The 20,101-nt window shown below is 40.6% G+C and overlaps 1 protein-coding gene across 2 annotated transcripts in view; it reads left to right on the top strand.

The window, feature by feature from the left end:
• The window catches only part of OCLN (occludin), a 46,816-nt gene extending 32,909 nt beyond the window's left edge, over nucleotides 1-13,907 (top strand). For both annotated transcript variants that reach the window (XM_052659223.1, XM_052659222.1), the window contains exons 5-9: nucleotides 994-1,139; nucleotides 7,965-8,180; nucleotides 9,744-9,915; nucleotides 12,231-12,272; nucleotides 13,621-13,907. In XM_052659223.1, the coding sequence (XP_052515183.1) occupies nucleotides 994-1,139; nucleotides 7,965-8,180; nucleotides 9,744-9,915; nucleotides 12,231-12,272; nucleotides 13,621-13,722 (678 nt within the window). In that variant the 3' untranslated portion in view covers nucleotides 13,723-13,907. The remainder of the gene's footprint in view (nucleotides 1-993; nucleotides 1,140-7,964; nucleotides 8,181-9,743; nucleotides 9,916-12,230; nucleotides 12,273-13,620) is intronic.
• The last annotated feature ends 6,194 nt before the right edge of the window (nucleotides 13,908-20,101 follow it).

The raw sequence follows: 20,101 nt of genomic DNA, 5'->3' as shown, positions 1-20,101 counted from the left end.
TATGATTATTGTATATAGATTTTCTCCCAAAGGTTCTCTGGGAAACCTTTCATGTTAACAGGGCATGATCTCCACTGTGTATTAGTTCTTAGGACAGAGCCACTCACGAGTCAGCATGGAATAGGAGGGAAGGTAGAGAAGGCAGTGATGCTCTGGCTATACTGTATAGGCTGTTAGTGGTAGAGCCATTGAAAACGTAGGGGGCGAATAAGCAGATCTTTTATGACTAAGTCAGAAATCAGTTTGGGCTTTTTAAAAATTTTTATGTGTCTTTGTGCTGGGTCTTTGTTGCTTTACACACTTTTCTCTAGTTATAAAGGGCGGGGCCTACTGTCTCCTAGTTCTCAGTGTTGTGGGCTGCTCTCTAGCTCTCTCTCCTTGTGAACATGGGCTCAATAGTGTGGCACACCCGGGCTTAGTTGCTCTGGAGCATGTGAGATCTTCTCAGATCAGGGATCAAACCCGGTCTCCTGCATTGGCAGGCACTGAGCCACCAGGAAAGCTCCTGGGCTTCTTAATGTGGCTTTAAAATGCCATGGTTAGGGTGAATGGATTAAGAAGAACCAATATTCTTTGCCCTGGATTAGTGGTTTTCCAAGAGTGGTGCTCAGACAGCAGCATCAGCATTACTTAGAACTTGCTAGAAATGAAAATTCTCACTGTTACTCGAGGGCCAGATAAAATGAGATTAGTCTTCCTAAGATGGGGTGGATAATTATTTCATCTAATCACATCAGGATGAGAATCAGATAATTAGGATTTTTTTTTCTTCTTTGTAATTGATTCTGGATTTGTTAAACTAACAATAGCACCATTTCTGTGCTGATTTGACTATTAACACTATATAATAACGAGGTCATCAGATAGGTTAATAGTATTTAATGAGCCCAGTAAACATTAGATAATTTTATATATGATATTTTTCTTCCATTTCTTTCCCCCTTTAAGTTGCAGGCTGAGCAATAACTGAGTCTCTTGTCACTGTTTCCTTAGGTTAAAAACGTTTCTGCAGGTGCACAAGACATGCCTCCTCCCCTCTCAGACTATGTGGAGAGAGTGGACAGCCCGGTGGCCTACTCCTCCAACGGTAAAGTGAACGAGAAGCGACCGTATCCAGAGTCTTCCTATAAATCAACCCCGTAAGTAATGTCTTCCTTCTTTTGCTAGAATGAGTCTGAAAAAATGAGATTTGCATGTATTTATATATCAGTTGCTATTTTGTGCCATTCAGCTTGAAAAAAACAAAACATCCAACAGTTTTCACAAAGGCTTAACAGCCTTACAGGTGCAGAAAATTCATTCTTATTTCTGATTTTGAAGTTTAGATAAGGGTGGAAGGGTGTTGTGTATTGATGGCAGAGCTAAATGTGGTTCTCAGTTTCTCTTCTTGCCTGTAATCTCTTTAATAGAAGGAAGAGATTACTCATTGGTCTACACTATCCACATACATTTTTATTAAATTAGAACACTTCATTTGCATTCCAGAATTCTGAGACTCCTTTGCTCTGCTGTGGTGATGGTGGTTTAGTTGCTAATTTGTGTCCAACTCTTGCAACCCTATGGGCTGTATATTGGAGGCAAGAATATTGGAGTGGGTTGCCACTTCCTTCTCCAGGAGTTTCACCTGACTCGGGGATCACATCTGGGTTTCCTGCATTGCAGGCAGATTCTTTACTGACTGTGTCACCAGGGAAGCCCCTTTGCTGTGCTAGATCCTTCATCGTGCTGGAGGACGTGAAGCTGATAAAGCCTCTAGATTTTGTTTTACATGTTAAAACAAAGAAAGCCTCACAGTGAGTTTCTGGCCTAGAGGGGGTGCCATTCAGGTTATTGAAATAGTATCCCTGTTGTGGTTCTAGGTTACCCTGAAGCTGACTTCTAATTTACTTTAATGATAAGAGAGAGACATTGAGGATGTTGTTAAGGACTTGAGTGTAGTTTTTGCCTAAGGATGATAAACTAGTGTTCCTGTATATACTTCTAGAACCCCAAGTTCCTTCATAGACGAAAAAAATTAAACCTTCCCTTTAGCTAATTGGGTCCTTCTACATTAAAGGTTTATCCGCTAGTGTTCAAAGTTTTATTTCCAGCCGCCACTAGTGGGCCAAGTTTGTTGAGATCTGCTCTGAGTGTACAATAGTTTGGGTGCCTGGAACCCTATGGGATGACACTAGCAGCTGAGTTAAGTCTGGGATCAGTTTGAGAATGCTTTATTATTACCCTGGAGTGGAATTTGGAAGTAGACTGGCTTTCTGCCTTACCCTCCAGATACTTTGGTTCTTCAGATTCTACCTTGCTTTTGATTTCAGTTGTGAATGAGGAGTGAAGAAGAACATTTTCTCTATTCTCCTTCTTCTCTTTGGATTTTGACAAAAACCAAATCACATGAGGCTGTGAGAAGAGGTGCGCAGTAGAGATGCAGTCCTTGTAAAAGTTTCAAGCTAGGGCTTGCACGACTTCCATGCACCAGCTGTGCCTCCCAGTTGATTGTAAGGCTTGCAGGGCTCCACAGCATTCCCAGTGCTGTCCTTTTTCATGAGAATGAAGATATTGTCACAGATTCATTTGCAGCAATTTAAATATCTTACTTAGGGACTTCCCTGGTGGGCCACTGGTTGAGAATCTGCCTGCTAATGCAGGGGACACAGGTTCGATCCCACACACCTCGGAGCAACTAAGCCCGGGTCCCACCAGCCCAGGAACTACAACAAGAGAAGCCACTGCAAAGAGAAGCCCGTGTACCCCAGTGAAGAGTAGCTCCCACTCTCTGCAAGTAAAGAAAACCCTCACGCAGCCATGAAGACCCAGCACAACCTAAAATAAAATACATTTTAAATAAATAAGTATCTTACCTTTTCTTGAATAAATCAGCTCATTCATGATGTAAGATTTAAGACGAGCCAAAGGGGATCCCTTTGTCCCCAGCCATCTAGTTCCTCTCCCCAGGAACAGCTAGTGTTACCAGATTCTTTTGTGTCCTTCCAGAGGTTATTTTAAATGAATATGCTGGCCAAGCACATGTATTGGTTATTTTTTCCTTTTAGAAAGTAATAACATATTAGATACACTGTTAGCAGTGTATCTTAGTGATTGTGCATATCTGTATACAAACTTTGCTCATGTGTTTTATGTCTGCATAATACTGTATCAGATGGGTAGACTAAGATCTGTTTTATTAATCCCACATTGATACACACTTTTCCCTAATGTTTTGTTATAAACCTCAGCAGAGAATAAACTTGCACATTGCACTTTTACCAGTTTGCAAGTATGTGGATATATCTGGAGGAAAAATATTAAAAGCAGAATTGCCAGATTAAAGGAAATTGCTTATATGATTTTGATGGGTGTAGTCAAACTGTACTCCATAAGGGTTGTACCAGTTGGTACTTCCAGCAGACACCCAGGTACTTTTTTGAAGATCTGGAAAATGCAAATATGCTTAGGGTTCAGTTAGTCAGTTCAGTCGCTCAGTTGTGTCCGACTCTTTGCGACCCCATGAATCGCAGCACGCCAGGCCTCCCTGTCCACCACCAACTCCTGGAGTTTACCCAAACTCACGTCCCTCAAGTCGGTGATGCTATCCAGCCATCTCATCCTCTGTCGTCCCCTTCTCCTCCTGCCCACAATCCCTCCCAGCATCAGAGTCTTTTCCAGTGAGTCAACTCTTCACATGAGGTGGCCAAAGTACTGGAGTTTCAGCTTTAGCATCAGTCCTTCCAAAGAAATCCCAGGGCTGATCTCCTTTAGGATGGACTGGTTGGATCTCCTTGCAGTCCAAGGGACTCTCAAGAGTCTTCTCCAACACCCCAGTTCAAAAGCATCAATTCTTCGGCGCTCAGCTTTCTTCACAGTCCAACTCTCACATCCATACATGACCACTGGAAAAACCATAGACTTGATTAGACGGACCTTTGTTGGCAAAGTAATGTCTGTGCTTTTTAATATGCTGTCTAGGTTGGTCATAACTTTCCTTCCAAGGAGTAAGTGTCTTTTAATTTCATTGACCCTGCGGAAGGGCAGGATGGGGGTGGTGCTAAGGGAGATGAATGCAGCAGTGTGTTGCAGTGATGAACTTGCAGCCTCTGGGGGTTAATAGACATTATTGACAGTTGTCCACGGCAGAACACTGAGTGCTCTGGAGGATTCAGTGTACATCTATCTGATGACATAGGGGATGCACGTTCAAGTCATAACCTGCCCTTCCTGAGGTGTTTCTTGAAGGTGTTTAGTAACCCACAGGTGCCTCTCCTCACTATTATAGTGGATAGAGAAGGAATTAGAATTGGAAACATGGTCTGAGGTCCAGGTTAAGAATGAGGTACCTCAATACTAAGATATTTTCCCCCTAAAGCATAACATACATTCAGTCAAGAACACTAATCTTGATATAAGCTTGATGAGATTTCACGCATGTGAACACTGAAGTAACTACCACCACATCAAGAGAGGCATTTCAGATGTTCTGAGACATTCTTTTCTTCATGGATACTCTCCTTTCCCCATCACCACTATTTTGATACCTGTCACCACATCAGAATTCTTATAAAATGGAATCATAACAGTAATTACTTTAGTGTCTGGTTCTTCTTGCTCACCATAATGTCCTGACCTTAGAATATTAAGACAGTTAGAATTAATCCTGGAGAAGGCAATGGCACCCCACTCCAGTACTCTTGCCTGGAAAATCCCATGGACGGAAGAGCCTGGTAGGCTGCAGTCCATGGAGTCGCGAAGAGTTGGACACAACTGAGCGACTTCACTTTCACGCATTGGAGAAGGAAATGGCAACCCACTCCAGTGTTCTTGCCTGGAGAATCCCAGGGACAGGGGAGCCTGGTGGGCTGCCGTCTATGGGGTCACACAGAGTCAGACATGACTGAAGTGACTTAGCAGAATAATCCTGGATTAGGAAACAGCAGAATGTAGCTGGAGATAGTTGCTTCTCTACCCTTTGTAAGTGGATTTGGAAGATAGTAGGTACGCTCCCTCCTATCCTGTTCACACCCAAGACAAGTATGTGTGTGCTAAGTCGATTCAGTCCTTCCAACTCTGTGCAACCCCATGGACTGTAGTCCCCCAGATTCCTCTGTTCATGGAATTCCTCAGGCGATAGTACTGGAGTTGCTATGCCTTCCCCCGGGGGATCTTCCTGACCCGGGGATCGAACCCAGGATAAATTAACCTTTGTAAGTCAAAGAAGTAGAGTGTTTATGCAATGCAGAGCTTTCAAGGCAGGCTGACAGAGTGCCAGATGAGATCACTGGCTGCGGCTGCTGCTGCTGCTAAGTCGCTTCAGTCGTGTCCGACTCTGCGACCCCATAGACGGCAGCCCACCAGGCTCCCCCGTCCCTGGGAGTCTCCAGGCAAGAACACTGGAGTGGGTTGCCATTTCCTTCTCCAATGCGAGATCATTGTCTAATAGCTATATTTAGGCTGGTAGGATAGTCTGTTAGGGCATTTATGCAAGTTGTAGGAATTTGATGATTCACGTGAGGCCCAGAGATGGTACCAGCTTCCGGCACAGCCTGATCCAGGGACCCAAGAAATGTCAGGGCTCTTGTTGCTTTACTAGCTTTATTCTCAGTACAGCTTCTTTTGTCGCAGGCTGACCATGCACATTCCTCAGGCTGCCCTGATCTGATACCTCTGGATTCAGAGTGAAATTTCCTTTCCCAAAACTTGCATGTCAAATCCTAGTGAAAACATTCTGATTGGCCCTTTTGGGGTCTGGGAAGATGGAGTTGTCTGGTTGACAAGGCTTGCATAGTACCCTCAATGATATATGGCGGCTTTAAAATACCGTATATATTATGGACGTCATTCCTAAGTCATGGCAGTGATGCAATCAAGCATTTTGTTTCTCTCTCTCCCAGATCCTGGGTGTCCTCAGAAAAGAGGATTCTTGTGAATGTCTTTTCAGTTTAGTGATTAGCTTGAACCTCTGCCATACACTGGGCCAGGTACTCTTGGGAATGTGGAGCTCGTGTTCCCATGGAGGTTGCAGTCTAACATGAGTGGGAAAACGTGCACGATGACTGCACTGTCGGGGTGAGATAGAGCAGGAAAGGCACGTGTGTGTGAGAGAGAATAAAACAAGCAGAAAAAAGAAGAAAGTCAAAAACTATAGAAGAGCAGATTTCCACGCCTAGGGGACTGAGTCAGATACTAAGGAAAGTGTACAGCTGTTTGTTTCTGGGTTGTGCAGATTTTTGACTTAATTGGACTTGTGTCTAAAAGCAGATTTGTAGATGACTAAGAGTGCGCCCATTCCCTAACTCTTAAATTTATATATACTACTTTTCTTGCCAAGCATTTAGATTTTCGATTTTATGCTCTATCAAGTTACTGTTTAGTGTTTGAAAGGGTGTAGGAAGAGGGGAGATGGAAGACTTCTAAGATGAAGTTTTATAATATCAATATATAATATAAAATTATGGGAGGAGGCCTGCCTTACAGTTTTTGGGTTGGTTTTTTTTCCCAATTTCCTTTGCCCTGAGGCATCCCCCCACCCCCACTAGCCCCCAACCTCTCAGACAAACCCACTGCATTCTAAAGGTTTTGTTTGCCACCTCAAAGCTAGAAGCATAGTAGCTGGCAGAGTGTCTAGGAACTCGTTAATCATTCACTCACAGAGAAAGTCACATTTTCCTTCCTTTAGAGGTAGTGTTAGCAGAGCACTTAAAGCCATGTTAACCTGGATAGAATTTAGAAAGAAAAACTCAATACCACGATCACCTCCGACTACCCCCCTCCTTTCCGCATCACACACGAAAGCTTAAGGCATCTACAAGAAATTAGTAAGTGTGATTAGAAGTCTTAAGACTTTGGCAACAGAACCAAGCAGTTTTGGATCACCTAGAAAACAGTCCACCTTGTGGATAAAACTCAAGATGACAGTTTCTGTAAGTTGACAGCAATAAAAACAACAACAAAATTCTTCTTGTAACTAGTTGACCTGAGTAGCAAGGCTGATGTCGGAAAGTCTCAGGTGCCTGTTTCTCCTCTTGCCCTTCTCCAGCTCTGCGGCAGGGAAAGTGCGCTTTGCATGTCTGTTACTCAGAAGTAGTCGAGAGTTGCCACAGCTCTTGGTCTTTTATTCCATGTTCGTCTTTGTTTTTTGGTGCTTGTGGCAGAAACAGTTTATGCAATTAAAAATCTGATGCAGTATTAAATAATTGGTATTAGAAAAATAAGTGTAATGGTAACTCTTCCATTTCAATCATTCTTCAAGGCTTCAGGCTTAACAGGGCAATTTAAAGAGGTCTTGGCTGAGCCCCTTTACTGTCCACTGGAAATTATCACAGCATTGTTAATCAGCTATTTTCTAGTATAAAATAAAAAGTTTAAAAAAATAAATGTTAATAAGTCCTTTCATCTATTATAATGTAAAATGCTTTTTAGGTTCTTTGTTTGCTTTTAGTTATTTTAGTTTAAATTTTCAATTTGTTTCATTTTTCATCATTGTATCTTGAAAAGAGAAGTGATATAAAGGAGTCTAAAATTAGTATTATGGAGAGCTTATCTCTGGGAGTTGGCCCCCAAAGGGAGATATAGATGTGCTTGCCTCTCCCCACTCAGCATTCCATGGAACTGGAAGAACCTGTAGAAAAGAGAAGCGATTGTTATCTTCCTAACAGCCTTTTGTGGAGTATGTCCTGGGCACAGGTCAGGTCAACACCTCTTCCAGGTCTGTGGGAGTTTCCTAAAGTGAAGTCTTATATCCATTTTACATAGAAGGTTGACTAATGGGCTCCCCTTACGTGAGCGCCTTAAAGGGGCTCTTGTGTATTAGAGGAGCTACGCTGGTGCCGACCTGAGCACAGGAAGCTGGGGATGGGCTTGGCCCGGGGCAGGTGGCTGCTTGAGCACAGGCCCACGCGAGGGGGCCACCACCCTCTGTGGTCGCAGTGCTCTGACAAAGGGCGGTAGTGCTCACGGACAGATGATTCCTGTTTTGTCAGGGTCCCGGAAGTGGCTCAGGAGCTGCCGTTGACTTCACCTGTGGAGGACTTCCGGCAGCCTTACTACAGCAGCAGTGGTAACTTGGAGACGCTTTCAAAAAGGACTCCCGCGAAGGGCAGAGCAGGGAAGTCAAGGCGGGCAGAGCAAGACCACTATGAAACAGACTACACGACGGGAGGCGAGTCCTGCGATGAGCTGGAGGACGACTGGATCAGGTACTGGAGCATCTCTCGCTGGAACCCCTGCAAAATCCCATGGTTTTGGTGGTGGTGTCTCCTTGCCTAGGGTGGCTGGTGTAACCTCATTCTTTGCCAGCCAGGGCTGGAGACAGGTTTTTGTTACATTTCCCCCGCCTTAGTACCCTTTTGTAATAAAGATTGACGTGGAGGGAATGTGTTTATCTTTAAAACACTTTCCATGCACCCCCGCAAAATGACAAACTTGGCCAGTGCTGTATGCTTTTACCAGTAGCCACCCAAGAAAGTTCCAGACTAGTGTTACGGCTCTTTCTTTTGACAGTTACTTTTAAGTTAAGCTTTCATGTTGAGACCAGAGATTTTTTTAAAAGTTTAATCCAAAGGACTTTGGCAAACAGATTTGTAAACAATTGAGTTAACATTTTAGTGTTGTGGTTAAGTTACTTTTTGTGTCAGTGGTTTGGTAATAGTCCAGCATTGATCGCCAGCTGTACTTGGGTATGACCTATAGCCTTTTGGCCCAAGTATTCTGAGGACTGGGACACAAATCAGAAATATTTGCTGTGTGAATTGTGGTGAATCAAAACATTACTTCTCAAGCTGTTAGGAGGGATGGATAGGGCAAATAGAGCTAGAAATCCCTTACTCACCGGTGGCTCTCATATTTCATCCCACCTTGCCCCTCGAGAGTTTTGGTCGTTTGGTCTCATTTAGCCGCCTGTCTATAAAATGTTTGCCTATCTTGTATCGTGCAAAATTTAAATGCAAACTTTCAGAAATTCTGAATACTCATTTCCCTTCTGAGCAAATCATTTAATTTCTCCCCTCTTTAAAATGAAGATACTTAGACTGTCTTAGATAGAACATTTAAAATTCCGTATTGCTATGAAGCTCCTTAGTCTTGTGGAACAACTCAGAGTATTTCCTCAGTGGATTATGGGTGGTTAACAGCATCACCATCATATGTAAGGAATAGCCGGCATATTGAGAGATACAAGTGATATAAGAATTTCAGGGTTTTTTCGTAGTTTGACACACTGTCAGATTATCTTTACAGTGAGCATGCATTTTCATACATGGACCTTTTCATGTCTGCTTTTACAATCAAAACGATTTCTGTTAAGGAAAAACAAGACCCGCCCTCTCATCTTCCCACCAAAAAAATGCTCAAAACCATCTGAAAACTACGGATGGTAGCAGAAAACAGCCACCAGTCAATCAGCGGCTCTGCCACTGAAGGGATGAAAATGTCCTTTGTGTTCATAACTCCAGTTTTAAGACTTTAAATGTAAGTGTCCATTCTCCTGTGGTGTTGTGTATTCAGAACAAATGAGTTCCTAAGACCGTCCTGAAATTTCATAAAAAGCAGAGTTTTAAAAAAAGCAACAGATGAGCATCAGTGTAAGAAGCATAATCATTCTTAAAAGAACTTTGTATCCCACCTTCCTCTATCCATAAGCAATAGCAACAAAAAGAAAACCAAGAGAATGTCATTCTCTACATGCCACCAGCTTTATTATCTTTGTAGAACTTAAGTTTGCTAAGGATATATAAGAAATCATTTTCTCTCTGAATTTTTAGGGAATATCCACCTATCACTTCAGATCAACAAAGACAACTCTACAAGAGAAGTTTTGACACTGGCCTGCAGGAATACAAGAGCCTACAAGCAGAACTTGATGAGGTCAATAAAGAACTCTCTCGTCTGGATAAAGAACTGGATGACTATAGAGAAGAAAGTGAAGAATACATGGTAAATTCAAACCTGATAATTAGATATTACATAGAATTTTATTCTAGTCTATGGGGCTACGTTATCCTTTATACTAGTATTGATACAGGTTTTGCTAGTAATTACCAAACTGTAATTTCATTGAATAGTAATTGAAATCCAGTCTTAAAGTCTTTTTGAAATGGAAGCGTGTACTAATATAGTTAAGATTTATAAAAAAATAATCTGCACATATATCCCTTCCTGTTTAAAAGAAAATAGCTACATTACTTTTTCTATTTATAAACAGAAAAGAGTTTACTCTTTCTTTCTGTAAAAAAAATCCAAATAATACAGAATGTAATACAGAAAAATAGATTGCCTTAAATTTTTTCAACGAAAATATTAGTTGTTAAAATGTCCGCTCCCTCCAGAAGTGTACCTAGAAGTAATCTTTGATAAAGAATCATGTTTTACTTGTATCCTTCCTGCTTTTTTTTTTTTTCTTTTTAACTCAACAGTGGTTTGTGGCTTGTCTTTATTTTTTTCCCCTGATTACCTGTCTGGGGTCGTGTCTGTCCATGTAAAGTTACTCTTTACTTCTTAAGCCCCCTCTCTGTGTTGTGCTCTTTGGAAGGAAGTCACTCTGCGTAGATCACACTTAAGAAATCAGGGAATTATGCTCCAGCTCTTTAAAGGCAGTATACGTACACAAGTTATTTGGAATTTGTCTGCACAGGAAATTTGTCACTTCCATTTATTTAATCATTTGTATCAGTGTAGATGCGGGGATATCTGTTCTAAACTTTAGCTTACAATCCAGCACTGCTGTTTTGTTGCTTGAGTTGCTTTAGCGAGGACCACTAGGAGCTCAGTTGCCTCTTGTGTTTCTTTGACCTACTCCCATCGTTGTGAAAGTTTCTCTTTTTAAATATTTTCTGACATTGCTTATATTCTGCTGTTTTATTCAACAGCAGTTTATGAGTGTCAACAACAGTTTATGGAACACAGTGGAAATTTGAAAGCATTAATGTGCTTAATTTTTTTTTTAATGAATCTTTATCAATAATAAAGATCTACTTGCTGAGGAAAGATTTTTATATGTTAAAAAAAACTTCATTATTTTCAATTTTGTGATTGTACCATAATTTACTTAATAGTCATTCTCTATGAATAGACTTTTAAGTATGTCTCCCTCCCCATCCCCCCTACCTGCCCCTACTAGTGAACCTACACTGGTGAGGCTCTCCAGCCTTATGCACTTACTTGCTTATCTGCTGGGACGAATTCCAGTATGTGAAATTGCTGAGTGAGAGGTTATGTACATGTAAACTTTTGTTGCAAAACTACCCTCCAGAAAGATTATATCAACTGTATTCTCCCCTAGTAATGTTCTAGAGGGCTTCTGTGACCCAAATCTCACTAACGTTTTATGCCTGAAAAGTGACTGCCTTGTGTCTTAGATACCAGTATTTAACCTTTTTTTTTTTTTTAATCACATCATGTACTTATTGGAACTTGATAGTCCTTTTATGAAATACTTTTTGCCATTTTTAATTGTGGTGATCTGCTTGCTGGTTTTGAAGTAATTGCTTCTTATATAGTTTATTTATTGCTTTCTTTTATGTCTTCTCTATGGTACTGTAAACCTTTCTCAATCCATTTCTACCTTCAAAGAGCTCATGTTAAAAAGAGAAACTGACGCCTAACAAGTTAAACAGTGGCACTGATGTCATGCTTACAGTATGTATAGAAAGTACTGTAACTAAGTGCTCCAAGAAGGAATAAAGTCTGCTGAAAGCCTGGAGATTTGAGGGGAGGCTTCACTGAGTAACTGTGGTAACGATGGCAGATTCTCCAGACAGCAGGGGAGGTACATGAGAACCTCATGAGTATGGCTATAAGGGGAGCACAATGGGAATCTGAAAGCATTAATGTGCTTAATTTTTTTTAAGGAATTACAAGTGAAGGGCACTGGAATGATAGGAGATTAGATCGTAGAGAGTTTAACGGGGTGCTGACACCAATTTTATCATGGTAATGGGATCAGAGCTTAATTGGGTCCACGTAGTATGTGGACTGGCATGGGGAGAGACGAGAGTCACAGAACAGAGAGTTACCTGCTCGTGTGAATGCAACGTGAGACGCATCTCAGTGTCGTAAATTTCCCGTAACTGGATTCCTTCAGGCCCTCCCACTGACCTTAAAGGTTTTAAGAACTTTAAGACTTCTTTATTTTAGCTCCTTATATTTTTGTCATAAGCTGACAGTTTTTTCTCCAAAGTATAACATCAGGAGTGTTACTTTTGAAAGAGAAAATGCCCCACTAAACACATTCCTTTGTTTCTTATTAATAGGCTGCTGCCGACGAGTACAATAGACTGAAACAAGTTAAGGGAGTAAGTATCCTAGGTTGTAAGATTCTTTTAGGAAGACCTTTTCTAGTATGTGTCTTTCATTTGACCTTTAGAATGACTCTGGATACCTTTAGAGAACTTTAGATACTCTCATATCTTGTCACACATAAAATGATTGTAGACAAAATGCCCTGTAATTGCAAGATGAAAACTATAAGAAGTTGGAACTTAAAAAAATAAAACAAACAAGTAAAAAAGGAAGTTAAAAGTACACAGGTCATAAATATACAGCTTGGCAAACTTTCACAAAGCAGCCACACACCTTTGTACTGGCACCCCCTTGAGACACATTTCCTGGTACCCTCTGTATGCTCATCCAATTTTTACACTTACCTCAGAGGTAACCACCATCCTAATTTATAACATTATGGATTAGTATTGCCTATTTTGAACTTTGCATAAATGGAATCATAGAGTATGAAACTTGTGTGTGATTTTTTAGAGTATCTATGCACATGGGCACACATTTGCTAGGTATATTCATAAGCATGAAATTGGAGGGTCATTGAGCAATAGGGATCTAGCCTTGGGTAGGGATTGTCAGCAGTGTCCCTGGTTTGTACCAGTTTATAGATTCCTGTTGCTCCATATTCTTGTCAACACTTGGCATCATCAGTCTTTTTTTTTTTTTTAATCACAATACACGGCCTGTGGGATCTTATTTCCCCAATCAGGGATTGAACCTGGATTCAGCAGTGAAAGTGCAGAGTCCTAACCTCTAGACGACTAGGGAATTCCTAGAAATTTCATGAATTTAAATTCAAGACTACAGGGATTTCCCTGGTGGTCCAGTGGCCAAGTTTCTGAGCTTACAATGCAGGGGGCCCAGGTTCAATCCCTGGTCAGGGAACTAGATCCCACATGCCACAACTAAGACCTGAGGCAGCTAGATAATTTCTTTTTAATTCGAGAGTTTAAAGGTGTATATAGTAAAATTTCCTGTCTCATTCCGCACTTATCTAGTTTCCTTATTCTAAGTCAATCCGTATAACCAGTTTCTTGCTTTACTGATTTTTTTTCAAGATCATGTGTTAGCCAAAAAGGCCAATACATTTTCTTGATGACTTTCCAGATCATTAGAAACGAGTGTATCCTTTGTAAAACTCGTGTTAGAAGCTATGATTGAGCAGAGAGAATCGCTGCTCACGTGGTTAGAGATGCTGCCGGGTGCCTTGTGCGTGTTACTTTATTTAACACTCCTTGCAATTCTGTGTGACTAATATTCCCTTTTTGTTGTTGCTGTTCACCTCTGCCTTCCCAGCAACTAATACATAACTCGTTTTTATTTTATTAAACTTACTGGATTCTCCCCACCCCCCTTTTTTTTTAGTCAGCAGATTACAAAAGTAAGAGGAATTACTGTAAACAGTTGAAGAGCAAATTGTCACACATTAAGAAGATGGTTGGAGATTACGACCGACGGAAAACATAGACGGCAGACGCCATGTTGTTGGAGAGGTTAAGAAGTATCTGACTGACATCTCTGCAATGTTGTCAGGAGTCAAAATGACTTTGGGCTCTAACCCGGGAGGCCAAATCTCTGTGATCATTACAGAGTTTTGGTAGCTTTAATATCATCAGTATTGAAGCAGTTTATAAATAGCTTTTGATAATCAACTGGGCTGAACACTCCAACTAAGGATTTTATGCTTCAAACATTGGTTCTTGTGTTAAGAACTGTTATTTGAGGTTTTTAAACTTTTCAGGAAGGTCCTGGAGTGGACTGTGCTGTGAACTTTCACATCCTGGGCAATCAAGTCTTAATACCTAAGTGTGTGCTCATTGGGTCTTGTAGGGGGTAGTTTAATCCTCCCAGAATTCTCCCTTCAGATAACTGTTACTTATAAATAAATAATCATTCATTTTCAGATAAGGAAACTGGGCCCTTGCAATAAAGTCTGAAGTGAAACTGCTTGTTAGCTAGCTTGCAGTTTTGGTTAAGTCTATTTTGTGACTCCATTGATAAAGTCCCCAGCCTTTTCCTATTTTAGCTACTATGAATACTGAATTCTACCAGCTGCCCTATTGATTTTTTTTTTTTCTGTGTATAAATGCTTAAGAGCTTTTTATTTCATGTTATCCTGGTAATAAAGATCATGTACAAGTAACAAATGTATGAAATTTGAAGATTGTAAATACATGTTTACTTTTGAAAAATCAAAGTTTAAACCTACTGGTTAGAATTTTGTTGTGTATTTTTAAATGCTTTTTATCTTTTATGGTTTACATACTTTTTTAAAGCCAACTAGGTGTTTCCTTTTTATCAAAGTATCTAATTACATTTATAATTCAATTCTGACTTGAACTGTATCTTTTGGGAATGTTCAAGTTTTGTAAATATTTTATAATTATTAAACCTGGTGTTTTCTTTCCATAATATACCTTTTTGACATCATTAGTGCTGTTAATATTAAGCTGTGGAAAACTATACTCGGAAGTTGTATCTGTTGTTGTTTTAAATTATTTTGGGTGCTGTGCTGGTTGGTAGTATTCTAAATCCTTGGCTAACAGAAGGCTGACTTGTCTGGAAATGGAATCCAATATTGTAAAGCACCAAATTATTTCATATGGTGCCCTTTAATTCTCAGCATTTTTTTTAATTCAAAATTTTCCTGGTAAAGTAAAATTAGCTAATACTGGATATATAGCTAACCAAATTGACTGTGATTATCCCCTCAGTTTAGAATTCTCATTTAAATATATTGTTTTTAATATATTAGGCTGAATCATTTTCCAAAGATAAACTTTTAAATAAGCTTTCCATTGTAACATTGACTTAGTTCAAGTTGAAAAATTTCTTAATTTTCTATGTATTGCACATGCTTACTACAGAAGGTAATAGTTTGTTTTTCATGCCTTTTGGAGTCATGCCAAATAGTAAGGACTCTTCTTGAGCAACGTAATTGATTTTGTGTGTGTTAAAATTTAAACTCTTTATTCTAGGAAGTCAGCATATTTAGTTTATGAAGGCATGTTTGCCAGTGTTGTGATGAAACAGAGCTGTTCGGCAGAATGCAGAAAGTCAAGTAGCATGAGTTTGCGTTATAAAATTGTGCCATAAAATTGGACTTTGAAAGTTTAAAAGATCATTTTTCCAATGTGGTACTTACACTATTGACCACTCCAGGAGTCAGGATCAGGATGGAGGGGAGTGCTGGCTTTCCCAGCCAAGGGTAGAACCTGTGCCGCTGCAGTGGAAGTGCAGAGTCCTAACCATTGGTGGTGGTGGTGGTGGTGGTCTAGTTGTAAAGTCGTGTCCAACTCTTTTCGACTCTATGGACTGTAACCTGCCAGGCTCCTCAGTCCGTGGGATTTCCCAGGCAAGAATACTGGAGTGGGTTGCCATGCCCTTGTCCGGGGCATCTTCCCGATCCAGGGATTGACCCAGGTCTCCTGCATTGCAGGTGAATTCTTTACCAACTGAGCCACCAGGGAAGCCCCCCTAACCACGGGACTGCCGGGGAATTCCCCAGGGGGATTGGCATTAACCAGTGCGATACAATTTTGAAAAACGACTCAGGCAGTTTTCTAGTCTGAAAGTTGGAGGTTTAGATTAGATTTCAGACATCTCTTCCATCTTTGATCTTCTGTGGTTACGTTTGCATTCTGCTTTCCACTATAAACCACTGTTCCAAAGATTTTGTTGAAAAAGCACATGGTTTATCTGATGAGAATTCACAACATAAAGTGATTCCCTTACATGTGTGATTCTGGATTACAAGTAGATAAGATCAATATTTTAATTTCTTTTTATTTTGAAAAATTTAAAGAAACACAGAAAACTATGAACATTTAAACCCACCACCCAGAAGTAACAAGTGTTAATATTTTGTCATATGTGCTTTGTATTTTTTGAAATAAATTTAAAACTCTTAAGTATTTGTAGTAACAGTTACATAGTATACACATATATGGAATCTAATTTAATCTTTATGATAGCCTCCTGACATAACCATTTCTCATTCTCAATTTACAGATAAGGAAACTAATGATTTGATAGGTTAATTGATCCATTGTCTCATTCAGTTCAGTTCAGTTCAGTTCAGTCGCTCAGTCGTGTCTGACTCTTTGCGACCCCATGAATTGCAGCACGCCAGGCCTCCCTGTCCATCACCATTTCCCGGAGTTCACTCAGACTCACGTCCATCGAGTCGGTGATGCCATCCAGCCATCTCATCCTCTGTCGTCCCCTTCTCCTCCTGCCCCCAATCACTCCCAGCATCAGAGTCTTTAGCAAGTGACTAAACTAGGATTGGGATGATCTGTTGGAATATTACCTTCTAAATTCCCATTCTAGGTTGACTTTGTTGAAGGTTTTCAGTGGGTTGGATAAGGTTGGATTGTTCTGTTTGCTGTTATTAATCCTGTTATAAATTTGAGTGCATTTGACCCTTGACCCTTGAACAACTTGGGTTTGAACTGTGTGGGACTATTTATGTGTGGATTTTTTTTTATTGAACACATACTATATGATCCACCTGATGGACAGTAACTTCAGCCACAAAATTAATGCAGAGGGCCAATCGTAAGGTTATATGTGGATTTTTGACTGCTTGGAGGATCAGCACCCCCAGCTGCCTCATTGTTCAACAGTTATCTGTACTTTTAATTAGCATAAGGTGCTTCATGTAGAAGAGCTGCAGTATCTGTGAATGCCTGAATGGGTATGCCTGTGTAAATAAGAGTCAGGGCAGAAAGCTGCTTTAACCATGACTCCAGGGATCTTAAGTTGAGGTTGAAGCAGACAATCTCCCTGCTTCAGAGTTGGGATAGAAGTGTCTCCCATCTGTTGTTCAGTCACTCAATCGTGTCCGACTGTGACCCCTTGGACTGCAGCACACCAGGCTTTCCGGTCCTTCACTGTCTCCCAGAATTTGCTCAGACTCGTGCATTGAGTCAGTGATGCCATCCAACCATCTCATCCTCTATTGTCCCCTTCTTTTGCCTTCAATCTTTGCCAGCATCAGGGTCTTTTCCAATGAGCTGGCTCTTTGCATCAGGTAGCCAAAGTATTGGAGCTTCAGCGTCAGCATCAGTCCTTTCAATGAATGTTCGGGTTTGATTTCCTTGAGGGTTGACTGATTTGATCTCCTTGCTGTCCAAGGGAATTTCAAGAATCTTTTCCAGAACCACAATACAAAAGCATCAGTTCTTTGGCTCTCAGCCTTCTTTATGGTCTAAATCTTACATCCATACGTGACTACTGGAAAAATCATAGCTTTGACTATACAGACCTGTTGCAGCAAGGTAATGTCTCTGCTTTTTAATATGCCGTCTCTGTTGGTTTTAGCTTTTCTTCCAAGGGGTAAGCGTCTTAATTTTGTGCCTGAAGTTACTGTCCACAGTGATTTTGGAGCCCAAGGGAAAAAAAATCTGTCACTGTTACCACTTTTTCTCCATCTGTTTGCCATGAAGTGATGGAACTGGATTCCATGATTTTAGTTTTTTGAAGTGAGTTTTAAGCCAGCCTTTTCACACTCCTCTTTCACCTTCATCAGCAGCTCTTTAGTTTATCTTTGCTTTCTGCCATTAGAGTGGTATCATCTGCATACCTGAGGTGGTTGGTATTTCTCTGGGCAATCTTAATTCCAGTTTGTGTTTCACCCAGCCCGGCATTTCACTTGATGTACTCTGCATAGAAGTTAAATATAGAGCCTTGACGTACTCCTTTCCCAATTTTGAACTGATCCATTTTTCCATGTTCCAATAGTTCTAACTATTGCTTCTTGGCCTGCACACAGGTTTCCTTGGAGACAGTTTAAGGTGATCTGGTATTCCCATCTTTTAAAGAATTTTCCACAATTTCTTGTGATCCACACAGTCAAAGGCTTTAGGGTGGTCAATGAAGCAGATGTTTTTCTGAAATTCCCTTGCTTTTTCTGTGATCCAGCAGATGCTGGCAATTTGATCTCTGGTTCCTCTGCCTTTTCTAAATCCAACTTGTACGTCTGAAAGTTTTCAAAGACTCACTTGGAGAAATCTAAACTCAATCTGCTGGAAGCTCATGGTTTTAATAAAGTAGATAAAGGACATATACGACATCTTTTTCTAGTGTGAATAGTTTTCATAAAAATACCTAAGTAACTTGGGTAGTTTTGAGAAAATGTGTGAAAGTAACCCCACTTAGGAGTTAAAAAAAGAACATGGACACACAACTAGGATGATTTTTGTGACTGCAAAACATGGAAGGGTGTCTCCCCAAAATTCCAGCTGCTGCCACGGGACCGCTTGTTGTTCCTGCACATGTTGTCCAGTTCTTGTTGCTTTGTTGTTCAGTCACTAAATTGTGTCCGACTCTTTGTAACCCCATGCAGCACGCCAGGCTTCCCTGTCCTTCACTACCTCCCGGAGTTTGCTCATACTTAATGTCCATTGAGTTGCCAGGTGACTGTGGACAAATTACTTAGCCTTCCTATACTTAGTTTGCTTATATGTACAAAAGACGCTTGTACCTAAATCATGGTTGTTATGAAGGTAGTTAATGTGTGACTTAGAACAGCCCTTGTCAGAAAGTAAATAATAAATATGGCAAGTTACACCTATTTTTCAAAGCCAAATGGTGAAACTTTAAACAAGTTTTTAAAAGTAAACTGGGTTTTAAAAGTACATGTATCAACCCCATCCCACATACTTGGTGTGCACTGAATATAGCTCTACAGTGTAAATTCTTTTTAATTTTAGGCAGATAACTGCATTAGGTTTGGCATTGTGACCATTCACAGGTAATGAACAAATGCTTTAAAAGATGGTATAGAGTTCACCTCAAGATAAAGATTGTTAGAATCTCATAAGCAATTCTGGAGGTTTTTAATGAGTCTGAATGATTGAGGTTCCATCTAAAGGTATTGCAGTAGGCAGATTAACCTCTCCCAGTCTTTGTACACTTTGAATTTCAGCTTGATCCACTGGCTGAGCCATTTACAAATTTCTTAACTCTGTGGATTGTGTCCAGCCACCCATGGGCAGAGAACAGATTGTTCCATTATTTAAAGTTGCTCCTTACTTTTACAAATTGAAATGTTTGACTAGGTTATATTGTTTCTTTTTTCTACCACTTTGTACACAAAATATTGTTAGTCATAATAATGGCAAAAGATTGCCATGGATTTATGCATTTTTGTTTTGCCTTAATACCATTCCTACTTGAGCTAAGATCTGAGACTGAAACATATTTAGAGGAGAGTGAACTTCAGAGTTGGGAAAAGCTTGAATAATTCAGCCTCCTGTCCACAAATATGCTTTAATTTAAATCTATTGGCAAACCCTCTGTCCTTTTCCTGGTTTTCCACAGTCTTTCCAGTCAGCTGGATGGTAAACACAAATGAGAAGCTTGGGGCTTGGGTGGCAGCTGTCTGTCCTGTAGGTGTGTATCCCGTCTTGGAGCAGAATAGCCATTCAGAACAGAGAGGGAAACAGGAGTGTGGAGATTGTGGAAGGAAAGGAGGGAGGAGATGAAGGAAATGAAAAGGAAAGGGGTGGAGTCTATATAGAGTCTTGGAATCAAAGATGAGGAAGAAGGCAACGATGGACGCCAACTGGCACTGGGAATCAGTAATGCTAATTTCCTCTAAAGACAACAACAGAACTAAACAATAAGACCTTTTCTTCCGGGGATAAATAAAAGGAGCTGCTGATGGACGGCGGTTCCCTGAGCACCTATTTTAAACTGCAACCCTTTTCCGCTTCCCTGCTGGCTTTGATGGTAAAGAATCCGCCTGCAATGCGGGAGATCTGGGTTGGATCTCTGGATAGGGAAGAGCCCCCAGAGAAGGCAATGGCTACCCACTCCAGTATTCTTGCCTGGAGAATTC

The sequence above is a fragment of the Budorcas taxicolor genome, chromosome 20 (assembly GCF_023091745.1).
Source record: "Budorcas taxicolor isolate Tak-1 chromosome 20, Takin1.1, whole genome shotgun sequence".
In the NCBI taxonomy this organism is placed as follows: Eukaryota; Metazoa; Chordata; class Mammalia; order Artiodactyla; family Bovidae; genus Budorcas; species Budorcas taxicolor.
This window is presented reverse-complemented; position numbering and strand designations above follow the sequence as displayed.